This window comes from Diprion similis, chromosome 12 (genome assembly GCF_021155765.1).
Source record: "Diprion similis isolate iyDipSimi1 chromosome 12, iyDipSimi1.1, whole genome shotgun sequence".
NCBI classification, from domain to species: domain Eukaryota; kingdom Metazoa; phylum Arthropoda; class Insecta; order Hymenoptera; family Diprionidae; genus Diprion; species Diprion similis.
In genome coordinates this window covers 12321065-12338715 of record NC_060116.1, presented here as the reverse complement: position 1 = coordinate 12338715, position 17651 = coordinate 12321065, and the positions used below count along the sequence as shown (strand labels likewise).

General features: G+C 41.1%; 1 protein-coding gene across 3 annotated transcripts in view; it reads right to left on the bottom strand.

Annotated features, from left to right (window-relative positions):
• LOC124413318 (fibroblast growth factor receptor homolog 1-like) overlaps positions 1 to 17305 on the bottom strand; it is a 32867-nt gene extending 15562 nt beyond the window's left edge. Inside the window, exons 1-2 of one of the 3 annotated variants that reach the window (XM_046893826.1) lie at positions 17147 to 17305; positions 3115 to 3278 (exon numbers count right to left, since the gene is read on the bottom strand). In XM_046893826.1, coding sequence (XP_046749782.1) covers positions 3115 to 3199 — 85 coding nt within the window. In that variant the 5' untranslated portion in view covers positions 3200 to 3278; positions 17147 to 17305. Of the gene's footprint in view, positions 1 to 3114; positions 3279 to 7897; positions 7912 to 17146 lie in introns of those variants that run through there. The other 2 variants (XM_046893828.1, XM_046893827.1) reach the window with 2 other exon arrangements.
• Positions 17306 to 17651: the final 346 nt, after the last annotated feature.

Here is a 17651-nt window from a genome sequence, read left to right as displayed (position 1 = left end):
TACCCGGCTTCTCCTTCGACTCGTCACGCATCCACCTTGTAATTCCCAGTTGACAGGATGGGACGAGGATTATAGGATGAGAGCCGCTGCAATCTTTTGTCTATTCAATGCATTCAACAGTATAATAGCAGCTAATACACCAATTGGACAATGAAAGAAATGGCAGGGTGCGATTTCGACGGTTTGACAGAGAGAAGGAGATCACATCGACTCTGTCTGACCACTGATATTACATTCATATGCACCCCGGATATTCTCTGATACTTCCTTGTTGCGATGTTCAACGATCGATTTCCAAATTCATTTTCCACCTCGATTTTAGACTTTCTGTGAAAACTAATTATTATAAGCAACGGTTTGCTGTGGATTTTTTTGCTGTCGAGTTATAGATCTGCAGCTATTCGCGACTGTTACACACACATACACACACACACACACACAAATCAACGAATAACAATATTTCAGAGAAAATAATCGATCCTGCATTTTCTCAACTGCATGCTGTTGAAGTCTGTTCTTCGCTCGGTGTTTAAACGAGCTACTTTTCGCATTCTTCGCCGTTTCAAGTGGGCAACATTCGACCATTCTATACGGTTATCTCGGTCCCTCAGTCCATCTGGGTTTTATTGTTTCGAAAGAGCCTTAACGGCGGGTGGTTCACGAACCGATGGACACATCTGGCGAACAGATATGCTTGTAAGGGACAGAAGCTAGAAATTCGCGGCAGTACTATTTCTTTTCCTCATTTTTCCCGCGTTTCCTCAAGGATCCAGATTCCTGCAGCGTTGTTATACAACGGATGAAACGAAAGTCTGAATCATTTTCTTTCTAATCGAAATTATATCTGGACGCAGTGTAAAAGAATTCCTCGACTTATTTACCTACAGGCACTGCAGCCTATTAAATGTAATAAGATAATCTATGAACTCGAGCTCCGTCACCTGCACTTAACGCCATATCGAAGGGCTGGAAAGCCAATTCCAGTAGTCTAGACGCGGTAATTATAACACTTTAATACGCATAATTAATCACGGGACGCATTTGGCCCGTGTATGAATGATGATGGGCAATTAACATAATGCGTATCGACCGATCGGTCCCAAACTTTTTATCCATGAGCTCGATTTGTGACCTTAATGACAGTCGTTGTTATTATATATATACACATAGATATTATATGTGCGTGTGTCTAATTGAACCCAACCTTCGTCAATCGATTTACCCAACCGCTGCGACTAGACGGTGGATTTTTTATTTCTTTTTATCCCGTCCGTAGATCTTTCGAGTGTATTTATAAGGATTAGTCATTTTTTCCCTCCCTCGTTCATTCGTTGCCCATAACTGAAACTTTTTTTCTCTCGTCTCCTTGTCCCCTTCGTTTTTTATTTATTTATTTTTTAATTTTTTTTCCTTCCTACTTCATTTTGTCGAAATGAGTACATTTACAGTCGGCAGATATCTTTTATTTTTGTCTACGCGTTAAAACTCTTCAACTTTTCACTGACACCTTAATTTAAAAATATCCCATTCGGTCACGTACCCGAAGTTTGTTTCGGCAATTATTATTTGTATTGTACGCGTTGTTATTGTTGTAGGTTTTTTTCTTTTATTTTTTTCTTTGTGGTGTTGGTGTTTGTATTTTTTTTTATTTATTTATTTATTTTTTTTTATCGTACGCTTGGAAAGTTTGGTCGATTTTGAGAGTCAAACACGCCGCAAGAGATACCGAGGATAAGGTGAAAAAAGTTTTGTATAGAATCTAGACCAATTATCCCATACCGAACCGGATTTTTCTCGTAACGACGTTAGTTTTGTTGGCTTGTGAAATTACTCTCATGCAACAATAAAACCAGTGAAAAAATCTATGAGAGAGGAAAAGAGAGAGAAAGGGAGGAAGAGAAAAGAGTAAAGCGGGTCGTTAGGTATCTTTGAGTGGGGTAATGATAACATCAAACATCGGTATAACCGACGGCTGGTAAATGTTTGCCATGGTTTTGCGAGCGTTAATTCATCCTCAAATAAGACAACCTCTACTCTGATGTTTTCTCAACAATATAAAGGCACTTCTTATACTTAAACCCGGTGCCTCAACCACAAATCTGTCGAGTTGTAACAAGTAAAGGCAACTTGATTTTTCTGTCAATGTTTAAATGTTAAATTGAATGGTATTTTATCGTATGAAATTGTATTTGACTAGTGATATTGCGTTACATGGAAATATAAAGAGTAATAAACAATTTCGAAGCTACTTATTAATTATTATCAACGCAAAGTTTTTCTCTTTTCTTTTCTTTTTTTTTTTTGCTCCAAGTTTAAAAATACTACAGATATTATTCAAGATTATCACAAATAATTATCACAAAATAACAAACGACCCTGTGCGTATGCGTATAAGCTTCGCCGTCTGCGCGGGTAAATTTTTTCTTCGCTTTTCGAATTCTTCGACTTCACTTTATTGGTGGTCGAAGAAAGTTTCGTTTTCTGTCGCAACGAGTCAAGACTTGGGATAAAATTGATACTAGAAATTTTACGCACATTTATTATGGGCACGAAATTCAACGGTATTAAAGAGATGGGGAGTTCATGGTGCTCGCAATTGCTCCAGGCGACGGGGGAACAGCTGGCATTCAGTTACTATAGCCTCGCCATGTTATGGCGAAGTGGAGGTCGAAAAGAAGAGTGACATTTACGTCAGAAACAGCAGTATAACCTTCTAAAAGATTTATACTGCTAATCCCAAAGATTACCAACTGTAGGATACTCCTTCGTGAAAGAAGAAGCCTCGCGGCGTGCGCCTCGCCAGTCTATTTGTCGTTTTTTGGTACCGAAATATACGTCCAACAGCCATGAGACCTATGGTATATAAGTATATACTGTTATTATTTACATTGTTATTGTCTTTCAAACAAATTTCCGAACGGCATAGACATCTTTTCTATAATTCTTCTATATAAGCGAAATTTTTATTCGCGCTGGTCTAAAAGTAAAAGAAATTAGCGGTTAATTTTTACACCCTTGCAGGTGAGATATCAATAAAATGTGCAAATATTAGAAAATTTGTACTTGCAAAAAAAAAAAAAAAAGATAGAAGTTAGGTAAATAAATGGAACTCACCTAGTCGAACTTCCTTAGTCTGGGTGACGGTGAAGCCGAATATCGCAAGAAGCGTAAGCCCCACGTAGTAGCCTCGTGACGTCATGATGGCGACGTAGTTTCAGCGTCGGCTACTGGACGATCGGAGTATGGCACATGAGTAAGGTTTCGCCGCGGAACGTCCTGGACGAACAGATGGAAAGAAAAAGAAAAGTTCATTGGCATCCTTATTTTAGCGTTACACCAGAACAGGGTGTTAATAAAATGCATGCATGCCTGGCTGGACGATTAAACTGTTGTAAGCTGTAAAGGTGTCGGTGTGCAGAGAGTGTATAAAATTATTTACGCTTAGACGAGTGTATAAAATGCAAAACAGACGGGTTTAATCCCTGAAAAAATACGCGGAATCAAACGTCCCCGTGATAGTATAGCTACTAAGGAACTCGGCGTCGCGACGCCTCTCTTCGGGGGTCGGGAAGACCTCGAACGCGCAAAACCGATCCTTGGCTTTTAGCCAGATTTTGGCACAGCTTGACGGGAAATTCACGCCGTTGCAATTTGAAGTTTGCAGCGAACGTGAGTAGGAAATATACGATGTGTATTGGATATACGTGGTTCTATCTAAATCGGAGCGGATATTTTGGCCATTTTGCAAAATCAACGTATTCCTTATTTTTACTTTCAATTTTTTTTTTTTTTTTTTATTCTTTTCTCTCCTCCTCTTTTTTTCCTCTCTACTTCTCACGGGACGTCGACGGCGTCGAGCAGGCGACGCCGATTTTTACGATCCGAACAGCTGACGCCCGATCATTGTAAAAATAACGTACAATACGTGCACACTGCTGCAGGGCGATTCTTTCTTTAGAACTGAACGGGGGTGAAATCCTTCTGCGGAATTATCCGTGCATCAGAGTCAACGTCGTGTTTTCTTTTATTTAGTTTACTTTCTCTTCTCTACCTACTAATTCCAATTCCTTGGGGGAACAAATCTCTCTTCTCCGCACTGCCAACGACAGGTGCTGCTCCAATACCGTCCGCAAAGGGTGGCGTTTGCGAGGGTGAAATTACGAAATCGACTACGAGAAAGAAAACGTGAAACACCTTTGGCAGCAGGTGTTGTCGGGGGGTGAAAGAAATAATTGCTAGTCAAAATCGCGACATTTTCATGGTCGATATAAAGTGCTACACGTATGTACATCAAAGGTACGCTTGTACACATTACATATCCTGTTTATAAAGTACCAGACTACTAGTTTCCAACACTTGTGATACACGCGGTTTGTTATTAACACTGGCTGCGTACAACATTTGGTTAGACGTATCACAGTTTCTTATTATAACATTGCCATGATACTTGAATTCAGTAACGCTCATGAGTTGCATTCCAGTAGATGTAGAAAAGTTGAAAAGTATCTCTATATCTACCTTTATTTTTCTACGTACGGAATAATTATTGACGAAAAACAAGAAAACAATTCTTGACACGTCCATTAAAACGAAAGTATATATAAACTTTCGCGGGACTGGAATTATTCTTCTCCTCCTCCTTTTTCTTCTTCTTCTTCTTCTTCTTCTACCATACAGCGCCAAAAAAGGGATCAGATGTCGAGATTCGTGGGGAATCGGTCGCGTCACCCTCGAAATGATCACCGATTAATTTTCCCTTCTCGTTTTTGTGTCACGCACCACGTGCTCTTTCGTCCCTTTGCACCGCGTTTCGGGATGAAGTATTTGGACTGATCAAGATCGAGTGCTCCGCGGGGCGATGGAACTGCGGTGCCGCGTTTGCTGCGGCGCTACAGAATTTATTGCGCCCCTCGAACCTGCTTGTGCGTTTTTTATACTCATACCGTTCGCCGCCAGGAGACAGAAAGAGAAAGAGAAATAGAGAGAGAGAGAGACAGAAAAACACTCTCTCCCACAGTCGATAATTGTTTTGGGTTTTCGTCAGGTCTGCCAGGCTACTTCGAGCACTGCAGCAGCGTTAATGATCTATTGACCTAGCTGTTCTAGGTTTAGTTTTGGGAAAACGGCGGTGAAGGGCAAAATTTTTTATCGACACAGTTTTTTTTTTTTTTTTTTTTTTTTTTTTTTGTTCTTTGTTTTTCTTCTCTTCACACCATTTAGAAAAGTAGATACGGTTACTGATCCTACAATATTTATTCAGCAAGAAAAAAAAAACAAAAACAAAAAAAAAAGCGACGTCTTTTTCGTAGTTCCAGACTTGGACTTGGGTTATAAATGATTATCGAGGGTTAAGACGTAAGACGAAACTGTTCCAGATGGGGAAAGCTTTCTTTTCTCTTACTTTTCTCTTCACCGATCATCAGTGATCCGATTTACCGATCCGCCTTACAGACGAAAAACAAACCACAGGGGACACTCGTGCTTTTTGGAAAGTCCAAATTTTGAAAACAAACAGAAATGCAAGAAAGAGCGAAGCCAAAGGTGGGGCACAGATGCGGACACCCTTGCGCCTCGGAGGCGATGGAACCGCCAAGACCACCCTCCGTGCATTTAGCATAAACTCCACAAGTTTAGGCTTAGAAAATTCTTAACTTAACGTTCCAAACACTGACCTACCGCGTTCAGGTATATAACCCGGCCGGTCCCACCCCTTCAATATTTCATCCGTTATATTCCCCGCGACTATAAGCTGTAACCTATGTATGTATGTATAACATGGGCGCATGCAGGCCTCCGTGGTTTACCATTATACTCAAATCGTTCTCCAACAATTACCCCCATGTAATTTAATTAAACGGTGAACCCCCCCGAGCAGTAATAATATAAGCTCATAGAAAAAGGGGCTGCATTGCCGCTTTGTGAACGTCAAATATCCCAGGCCTCGACCATTCGTTATAGAATTATCTCTCTAGCTTTTTATTCCATGGCAAGGGATTTTCACTCCCGTAAAAAGGAAATGCTACAAGTCTTAAGTCACTTGGTGTAACTCTTCTTTCACTCAATCTTTCTGCTTTTTTGTATCTATTCAATTACGCTTTCCGACGTGATATTAAGCCCGGAGATTCGAGGATTGACCCGAATTTTACAACGGAGCTCGTCTAACCACGCTGAAGAAAATGAAATAGGTCATCGATATATTACTAGCGAGAGAAAATACCGGAACCTCACTCTCACTGGCCAAGATACTATTTTAAGTCGATCGCTCAGGTCAGTAATTCTTGAATCTCTGCCGCAGAACTCGAGGCCGACATCTTGAGTAAATCGAAAGCAATGTTCCATCGCACTTAACGCGATCACAGCAATATTTTTACATAGAGTAGAAAATTAAAAAATAAAAACTAAATACGGTCCATGTGTTCCACATACATCGGGCGGCGGATCCGCCGTCGATTCTTTTGTTCGTAACGGCGACGGAGAAAGGCGACGATTCGCAAAACACCGAGAAGCGATTTGGCTGTGGTACACACATATATAAGGTTACACATATGTAAGGAAAAAAGTTAATAGTCAAGACTTTGTTTCGCGGAAGGATCTCGCTCTACTTCTCGGCGTCTCTTCGAGTTTCGCTCGCGCCTTTACGGATTTCTTATACTATTTATGCGACTACTGTTATAGAAATCCATAGGATTCTAATTTTACTACCAGGAATGAACGAAAGGCTTTGAGCAAAAATCGAGAAAACATGTTGGTTCCGTTTCCGTGAACCGCAATGACCGTTTTATTCACACCGTCTCGATATTACCATGCATCGTATACCTAGCTGTGTAAATTTTGCGTAAAAAGTGCTAAAAGGACAGTCTAGACTGAGAGGTCTAGTATCTGTATGTGTGTTCACGGTGTGTGATATATTTGTTCAAGCGTCGCATCGCAGTGGACACCGACCCATGAACCATAAGAAACGGAGAAGAATCGAGGCGTCTATAGGCCTGAATATGATGTGTATATCTGGCGTGTGTGTGTATGTGTGTGTGTGTGTGTACGAAAAGGTAAACATTAAAGAGGAGGAAGTAAATAGAATAAAAAGTGATTCTTTGAAGAGTGCATCGCATCGAAGACTTGCGGCGGTCAAACGGTTGACGAAAGACCTCCGAGAGACCATCTCGTATATCGAACAAAGAGAGAAATAAGTAGGGGCGGGAGGGAGGAGGGGGGGGGGGGGGGGGGTCGGCACCCTCGATGGAAAAACTCACTCGGTCACTAGCCGCTCTTGACGGAGAACCTGAATCCACTTGAGAATACGGACTGTGTGTACATCTACCCACACGCGAGATGGGCCGAAAGCTCAAGTCCGAGACTCTGTTCGTCGTCAAAGTCTAAAGAAGAAGAAGAAGAAGAAGAAGAAGAAGAGGTGGAAGTAAAGGCGCGTCTCTCGACGCCGCGGGGCTTATTAAACGCCCCGAAGAACGTGGCGCAAAGTATCTTCTGCCGCACCACCCCTCGGCTTCAGGGGCGGATATTAGGTGAATTATGCAGGCGAGTTCGTGGCTCGGTAGGCTGGGAGGTCCAACCCTGGATGAAGGGGATGCAGGGATTTGAAACGGGGATCTCGTGCGAAGGAAATAAGAACCGAGACAAAAAGTGCAGAAAGAAGTAATTGTTTCCGCTCAGGGTGAGCCGGAGCGACTCGAGCTTGCGGCACCAGGGAGCGGCGGTGCTGCAAGCTCGATTCGAGATCGTCGGCATCTAGTCTCTTATAAGCTGGCTGTATAGCTAGTAGAACGATTCTAATATTAGAAAGATTAAATATTTGTGGATAAGGTGGATATATTAACTCGCAAATCCTAGAGAGGATCGACCACGTGGGCGTACAGTGATTTCGTTCGGTAGGCGTAAACACGTCGTTGAAAATGTAAGAACGCTCATCTCGATCTTTCAGGCTTCTACACATATACCGACCATACCGTAAATCGCGGTCTAGTTATTTACTCGGAATTCATACTGTTGCTCACAGCTGTGTATGTTGCGACACCGAAAACCTAGATCCTCTACACTTCTAACTACACACACGGGCGAAGATGATGTGAAAATGGAAAATTGCTTTATTTCATTATACTCGATTGACAAGTTTCGGTTATCACAATCAGAAAACGTGACGGAATCGGAAGACACACGACCGAAGATCGAGTCTTATCACGACCTTTGACAATATACGATGTACACTTCGAATCATCCGGCAGGATTACAAGGTACAATCATTCTGATGTATAACGTGGTTATAATCCAGTTGAGAAACAGATTGTGAACTGGAAACAGGCGAGCGAACGGGACAAATACACTTGAGTTTTATTCTTGGTAGTAGAAACGGAGGCCTGAGAACCCCTGCATAGTCGAAACACATGGCGCTCCTGTGCAACGCTGGTCCAGGTCTATTCTGACGTTATAGCTGCGGTGCATGAGAAAGTTTAACGAAAACCATCCGCCCCGAAAAAACAGGATCATCTTGAGCTCCCGTACAGACTTTTCTCGAGACTAAATGTAGTACAACGCTGTCTAGGAGTATAAAGATACAATTGAGGGTTGACTCGAGAACTAAATCGTACCGATTAAAGTCTCGCTGTGCCGGTTGAGTCTGGGGTTTGCGCCACCCTGGGATAAAACCACCACCTCAAAGATTCTCCATTTTTCAATTCTCTGCTGCGACGTGTCTTTTCTTACGGTTGTTTCTTCAGCGTAATAAAGAAGAAGGTACTTCGTAAGACGAGATGGCCGATGGTCGATGGTCATCATCCTTCATCTAGCCTCCCTCTCTCTCCCCTGATCTTTAATGCAATGAAGCGTCACACCGCGACCTGTTTCCAAATCGTTAGATTGAGTTTGATGGACGTTTAGCGGGTCTTCTTCCAAAGTTCAAGAGCCAATCTTCGTCGGTCATTCGTGTTTGTAATTTTTTGTTTCAGCTGTCGTAAATGTGTGTACAAGTAAACGAGATTGGACGGGTGTAAGATACGGCTGCGTTTTTCCTTATAAATGCATATATATATATATATATATATATATATATACGTACGAAAATTCATAAACATCGGCGATAACATGTTTCGTGTATGTATGTAGAAAAATTGTTCAGTGGTAATAATCGGCTCGTTTATTTTGATAAGCATTGAATATACCGGGCCAAAGGGCGATGTTTAAATCTCTTAACGAATAACAGAAGGCGGGGGAGCATGAAATCTGTGATCTCTTCTGAACCGTGGTGGTATTACCCATAATTCCTCAGCGACGATAGTGCAGCGTGCATCTTCTTGATGCTTCGTAAAGAGCCGTAAAAATACAGACTTACATGCCCGATGTGTACGGACTGCGAAGAGCTAAAAAAAATATTCAAATAAAAAATTCAGAGCTTTGTGCTCTTCTACGCCTCCGTGTATACCTAATCACACAAACGACCATAAAGCTCATTCCATGTTTCTTCCTGAGGTCCAGGGTCAAGTTGGGATCGGTCGGAGAACTCGCCATAGTTATACATACTAGATACATAAACGATCACCCGTTAGATCAGGTCGAAATCGATGCCCTTTGGTCGTTACTTTTCCCCTTTGTTATTTTTTCCCGTGTATTTTTTTTTTTTTTTTTTTTTATTTGCTGTCTCATCTTCTTAATCTTACTATTTTTCGAAGCAGTACATACGAGTTTCATAAATTCGTCCGAGGTTATAAAAGTATTTTGAAAAATAATTGTCGAATCAAGCGTTCATTCGTACTGAATATTTCCAACTTACAACTACTTTTAGATTTTATATTCTACTATCGTTCTGAAAGGAATCGTACAAGTGCTCTGTATTATAAGTGCGAGTAACTGGAAAATGCACTTATCGTTAGAAATGAATTTCTCGGCCGCCTTTTGAGGTGACAGTTTCATAGTTTTCGTCCTATCGATCGTAAGGCAATACCTATACATACATATATGTGCACACAGGGGTGAAGGAGTCTGAGGATTATCAACACGAGAATCGCATTAGAAGTATATACGCACGGTTTTGAACCGGTGTCGAATAGTCGAGGGTTTACACCGGCAGTAAAACGGAGGAGTTAATGGAGTCTTAACTTTAAAACTAAATGGATATCCTTGGAGGATTACACGCCGTCTAATTTGACCGCGCTTCCGAGTTTATCCGTGTCCAACTTGCGGCCCTGTAACGAGTAGGACGATTTCAGGGTGAAAATCCCGGCTCTAAACGCGAGCTGTGAATGCCCGTTGCCTCGCGGCTCATCTGCGGTGGACCTCGAGATACCTCGAGACTCCGAGACCCAATCTCGGTCAGGGAAATACCGAATCATCATCCTCCTCGGTCGTTAATGACCCTTCGCTAGCCATCAGCATCGGGGAAGGAGTCGATCCTGGAGGTAATCCTCCGGCCATTTAGTCCGCCACAATGCCCTGCGATTAAATCTAACTCATTACTCGGTGAGTTTAACTCGTTCTTTGCCGCCCTTGCTGCTCCACCGCTGTAAGAGCCACTGCCTCCGGTCGGCGAAGTCAAAGAATCCATCCTTCCTCTCTCTCTCTCTCTCATTCCCTCCCTAGACACACCAACACCACGTTGCTGGCTGATCCTATAATGTTCGTGCACCCCAGGGTGGTCCAAAAAAAAACTACGACGCCCTTCAGTTTTTCACGTCGACAATATTCTTTCATGGAATCTTGAATTTTTTATACACACAAGATTCGATAACGAATTGATTATCTATACCATCATGGTTTTCTGTTAATTCTCGTTTCAACGAGGTTTGAAAGAAGGAATCAATCCCTACCTCTGAACTTATCATTCCGACATTGCATATCAGTTCAGGTTCTCACTTTTCGCGAATATCAAATAATCACAATCTAAACGTAGCACCAATAATAAAAAAATATTCTGTCAACTATTTATTCATCTTGTCTTGATTTATACACGTGTGCCGACCAGGCGTGTCTGAATTTCGGAATCTATGGGGTAGAACGTGAAACACCTTATACGACGCAGAGAGGGAGAAGTTAACCCTCAGAAATACCGCGTCAGGAGTCCAGAGCACCCTTCCGTCGTCCGATTTCTCCCCATTACATGGCGTATGGGGGTGAACGAGGCGGCGCAACAACATGCATCGCGACTGTTGCTGCTGCTGCTTCTGCTGCTGCTTCTGTCTTGGGTAAAAACTATAAACTTGGAGCACGTGCAGAGCCCCCGGGGTCTCCTCCCGAGGCCGGGGATCGGCTTAACCGGGACATTTTCCTCCGGCCAGATCACTGTTGACAGTAGAACCACGTCGCTTGGGGATCCCGGTGCTTCTTCTTACGCCGGTCTCTCCAAGGCATAACCTGTCCCGTGCTGTATAATGCTTTCGGGTTTGGACAAGCGGGCATCGAGTCTGCCGCTGCGTCCCATTCATGCGTTTTAATCGTCCGGTTCACACGCCCGACGCGACGTCTCGATCTGCTGCAGGACAGGGTTAAGGCTCGCTGCTCGACAATCCTGCGTCTCATCGTCGGTTATGATGATTTTAAACGTGGTACGTGCCTCCATGGTCTTTCAGGGGGATGCTGGGGCTGGTACTTGACGTAGGATGAAAACCTCACGGAATTAATTACCATCCGCACGACTCTCGACGTCAACTCCTTCAAACCTTCCGCGTCTTGTGAAGAGGCAGCTTCCATCGCAGAATAGAAACGCAGAAATTCGTGCCGAACGAGGGACGGCCGTTTTACTCTTCCAGCGATTGAAACTCGGTACGAATTTTTTGCGCAACGTAGTTTAATGATTTCGAAAAATTAATTCTGCTTCTGCAGTTACAATTTTCTACACTTTCTTACTGCCCTTGGCGATTTCCCTTTCGCATGAGAACACGTAATGATCACTTTCTCGTCCTCTCATCTGTCCGGGTCTCGTTATTTTTTTTCCTACCGCTGTTTTATCTCCCTTTCGAAAGATATCGTGACGCCGCTGTCTGAACAGGCGCGAAATATGCCTCCGGCTCGACACACTCGCTTCTTCGATGGTTGCCTGTGTAAACAAGAGATGCCTGCAGGAAGAATCGGGGACGAGATTCTTCCCATTAGGCCCGTGCGAGCTGCATGGGGTGAAAGGGGGAATTTCCTGCGCCCCCCTTTGGTGGGGCCCAAAATTTGGCCCGGACCAGCCAGTCTCGTTCCGCATCGTGTAGACTAAATACCATCGTAAAATTCATCTTTCAGTATATGGTTAATGGTTTTAAGGTACCGCACATCTCTGGCTGTTACAGGTTAGGCAGTCTTAAGCTTCGGTGTGTACGCGAGCGTCAAATGCGTAAACACATTCGTGTTACACGCGTGTTGAACACGTCGAATCTTCGATGGGCCCCTTCTTCTTGCCGAGTAATTAGACCGAGGACCTATTTCGGTGAGGCTTTTCACGAGGCGTTGATTGAGCCAGGTCAAAACGAGTGGGAGAAATTTATTCCTCTTGAGATTTTTTTCCTCTTCTTCTTCTTCTGTTTCTTCTTTCGAACAAAGGACATTTTGTGCACTGTTATGCACTTTATTTTGTAGCTCGAGAAAGAAGCCTTTTAAGCTAAAACCACAAGAATTCTCAACGGTTCTCTGAGTAAGTTGGTAATTTACTGCTAGTTTTAACCCGCGCACTTGGCTTGTGTATATCTATTTGAAAAAAAAGGTATATAGTGGGAAAAAAAAGAAGAATGGTAAAATAATACTCGCTTGCGCTTACCCGCGTATATAAATATATAGTACTTAACACATATGTATATAGATATGTGTAATACGCGCATGCGATGCGATTTATTAAACAAATAATTCACGGCTGTTACGATTACGTCGCTTAGGCTTCCTTGGCATCTGACGTAACGCAGTCGACTTGATGGGTATGTAATCGTTCTAACTGGTCAGACATATTTTTACTCGTTCGCTCATTCTTTGTCGGATAAATTCAACAAGAAAACGAAGGAAGAAAAAATTAATACAAAAACAAGCGAGATATAGAAGCTGACAGCTAACGATACGCATAATCAGTTGTTCGAAAAAATTCCCCGATGTTCGTACAATCATTTCGGTAGACGTACGAATCGGTGTGTATAAAAATGAAAATGACTCAATCCTCCGTTCGCAAAGGAATAAAAAGAAGAAAGAAGAAACCGACAAGTTTATATCTTCAAACATTATCGTATAAGACACGTATAATTTATTCGATCTTGAGTACTTTTCATTTCAACAAATAAAATTTCCCCTCATCAAAACAGCAAAAGAATCTATCAGTTCAATAATTTTTTACGTTGAATGAGAATTTAAAACGATTCAATCAAGAAGTAACTCAAGAAAGATAATTTTCTTTTCTCAAATAAACGCATTTGATACATTCATAAAAACTGTTCTCCAAGTATACAACAACATTATACCTTCGAAAGAAGGTGGAAAAACAAATTATCTAATATACACCAGCAATTGCAAAATGACTTCTTTCCACTTTAAATACCTACTCTAATTCAATCCTATAAAAAACGTGTACAAGCATCGATTTGTAATTTATAATCCATATCGCTGAATGCCCGCAACCCTTTTATTGCAAATTACAGCCGAGGACCTGATTACGCGTTTAATTAAAATGACAAGCTAGTAACGACATGCATACGCACATTCGTCGACGCAGTATAATACATATATATACACATACAATATATGCCTGTGTAGAACAAGGAGGTACGAAACCATTTTTATGGATGTAATTCGCTCTAGGAGCGGTTTCGTCCACGATTGGTAAGCAACAACACCTTATAAGGTAGTCACGTGAACAAAACAATAGACGATCTCGTGACGTGCATAGCGAAAGCACGCGTCGCACGCTTACAGATATACCTACACGCGCTGCGTGCTTCCTGTGCGCAAGCAAGTGAACGTAATGGTGCGTTTGTGCCGGCTTATAGGGAGGAGTGGGGGAAGGGGGGGGGGGGGGCAATGGGGCACGCTGGGGTTTTGCGGGGGGCGGGGCGGGGGGGGGGGGAGACTGTGCGTCGCTCGGCGGCAGCACGCGCGCCAAGAATATTTATAGACCTCAGAGTCGGGGGAGTCTTTGAAAATTAGTCGCGCCTATCGGTCGACTTTGCTTTCGAAACCATATATATATATATATATGTGTATATTTAGGCACGTATCGCACGATATGTATGTACGTAGGTACAATATTTTATTCGCATTATTGCAAAATGTCTGTTTTTTCATCTGGTTTATGCGTGTGCATCGAAATTGCAATACGTGAATTGCAATATTTGCGTTTGAAAAAATTTCGATTATGACGGACATGCGATTTTGTATTGCGAGGGGATAACGTATTTGAAATATGCTGTATGATAAATGACAGTTTGTTGAAAAGAGAATCTGAAATTCATTTGTACAATATTAATGTGAAACTAGATGAAACTCTTATGAGAATTTTGTCTAAAGAATGATATTTTTATCATTTCGTTCGAATAATGATGTGTAAAATTTCTGGAAGTATGGAAATTCGTTGGAAAGGAAAAGACTTTTTCAGTATAAGTGTGACTAAGCAGAGATGTAAACACGGCAAGACAAAAAGAGAGCATAACTTATTGTCGTAGAAAAAAGAAAATAAATTTGCTTTCGATCTTTTATTTTTAAATATATTTTCACACTTTACTAATCTGACGTGGCTTAAATGAACGTGAATTCTTAAGGGTGGATTTCACGAAGCACGCTTTGTAGGTAAATGAATCGTTACGACCGATATTAGTGCAGCGAACGAAGATCCGAGCTTAAGGAGTGGGACACGTTGGCGGAGAGTAAGGAACAAGTATGCTAATGCCTTGTCTTATACGTGTAGCATGTGGGTAATATATGTGTACAAGACTAGGCCTGCAGGACAACGTGGGCCTATCTCAACGGGGACTAAGTGAAAGCAGATAAAACGAAAAATGGAGAAAAAAATGACGAGAAAATAAAGAGAAAAAAGAAAAAGAAACGGAAAAGGAACAGTGGGAAAAGGTGCGCGATAGCTGATAAGCTATCCGACCTCGGGACGCACTCCGACTGGTTTAACCCTGTTTCTAATGAATTTACCTAACAGGAATTTTGTTAACAGTTTCAAGCATCTTTCTCGGCCACTTGAAAGAGGGAAAAAATTTAACTTAAATATCTACAACGAGAACTTGGTGTACAGATGAAACCTTGATTTATGCACAGATTATCAGAGTGAAATTTTTTTTTTTCTTTCCAGTTATTTGAAACTGGACAATTTTTAAAAATTCTATGGATTTTGTCAGTATTTTATTCAGTTAGAATTGGATTTATATCGTTATATCGGTATCACGAGGTTGAAGTTGATAACGAAAAAGTCACCATTTTCTTTACTTTACAATGATTTTTAAAGAATTAAGATTTTGAAGTATAACTGTGTGTTGTTTTATCTATACGGCGTATGTAATCAATTTCAGACAATTCCAAAATCGCGGAATAACGGTTTTTCCTCGGCATGGATCGTTAAGGTATCGTTACTAACTTCAATATGATTAAATGCATCTACCTTGTATTGTTATTTTCTCGGTAGACGTAAACTAAATATTTAAATTTCCGTACAAATCCATCAAGGAATGAATAGACGTGGAAGAATTTGTTGTGTCTCTCTTTGTAAATACACGTATTATCGATAATCCAATTTCTCAGTATTTTCCACACCGTTATCACAAAACGGCTGTACGTTGCTCTTTCGGAGAATTTTATTACACCGTTAAAAAATTTTCTTAAGCATTTGCTTCCACGCTGTTCATCCTAAATGCAGAGAAAACTCATCACCGATTTACGGAAAAGCAAATTCAAATGGTAGGAATGTCACGAATTTTCCTTCTTCGAATCTTGTTGCTTGTTGCAATTATGTACTTTACACAGAAGATAATAATTGATTAATAATAGTGCAGAGTTGGCAAGCTGGGGTCAACGTGTGAAACAATTTGCTGATATATTGAACCATTAATGGCACGCGACTTTGACTCGAATGTCGTTGTTTTGTTTTTCTTACAACTTTCCTTATTCTCTTATTTTCATAGTAGACATTATATCAAAGCTTTATCACTAGGAAAAAAATATTTTTTATCTATTTACTCTACTCGCTGACGGCACAGCGGGTGTTTGCTTACGCTTACCCGGCATACATTTGAGGATATGATTGATTTCACGTATAGACATCGGGTATGTTCGGTGTCATGTTTCAAGTTCAATCGCTATGGGTATTACTTAGCCGTGGTTGGATAAGAATTTGAACGATTTGTTGCATCGTCTTTGTATTGCGGTGTGAAAACCGGGAAGAACCGTAAGGTTTTAGTTGTAATGAATTCTAAAAATTCTGTCTGAGAATATTTGTAATTGTCTTACTGGAATTATTATTTAATGGCAGAATATTCTCCGAGAAAAATATTACGTCGAGGAATGCACGCTGTTTATGCGATAAGCAATATCATTCGTGAAAACTATTGAGAAAAAATTCTTGTCTAATGAACTTCCAACTTTTCATTTTAACGATGTAATCTCACCGATCATTATCAATATATCTCGTAAATACTTTACGCACCGTTGAGATATGGAAAAATATTACATTTTTATTGCAAAACAAGCATAAACTGTAATCATCGTAAATTTGTTCAGAGATCAAATGTCGTCAACTCTAAGACTCTTTCGCAATACTATCTCAGATTGGTCATTTATGTAATTCAACGTATCTCATATACTCACACGTCACGGTTTAACACATACTTTAAAACTCCACTTGGTCATTTTTTCCCTTGAAATGATTTCGATTTTCTTCTCAATATTACGAACGTATCTTTTCATCGGTTATTGTCATGTATATATGCGTGTACTGTAAGTTTAATAAATAGAAAACCGTTCGACCGTATCACTTTAAGCGAAAACTCAGGTTTAGATGATTGAAACACGCGAAGTTTTAGTTAATGTAGAATGAATTCAAACTGCCTTTACATTAAAATTATTACACATAAAAAGTGACGGTGATAAATTTTTCACCGAGTGTTTATCGTGCAAAAAAAAAAAATAATAAATAAATAAATAAAACGTAGAATAAAGCGCAGTACAAGTGTATAATTTTTAACTTTACCTGGGAATCGGCCGCAAAGATCTGCTGATAATTATATCACGAATCGTGTAAAAATTGAGCCTAATGCCTTACTTGATCACGTTTTCTAGTATAACTGCATCGGATCTGACACATCGCTCGAAGACAATTCTTAAACTTTGACCAGATTACTCTTGGCACGGTTAATGAATTATCTGGTAGATGGCACAACTTTTCAGCGGTTAATATACCCTACCCTGATCGCAGTCTCGTTTACTGCCTAATTTGCAATGTGGGGAGTTGCCTCGGTCTGCCCCCCTCCCTCATCCCCCGCCTCAATTGGAATTTTGCAACTTTTTGAACAGATGGCGCGTGCTGAACATACCGCGTACATCGTGCACGATTCATCCGATTAAACTGTACGTCGAATGTTGTAAAAATTTTCCTGATTTAGTTTTTTTCGTTGTTTTTCTCAAATCGATATTTTGCTAGACCGAATTGCGGATTTGACATTCTGCATACGCCGCAACGTCGCCAGCATTTCAAC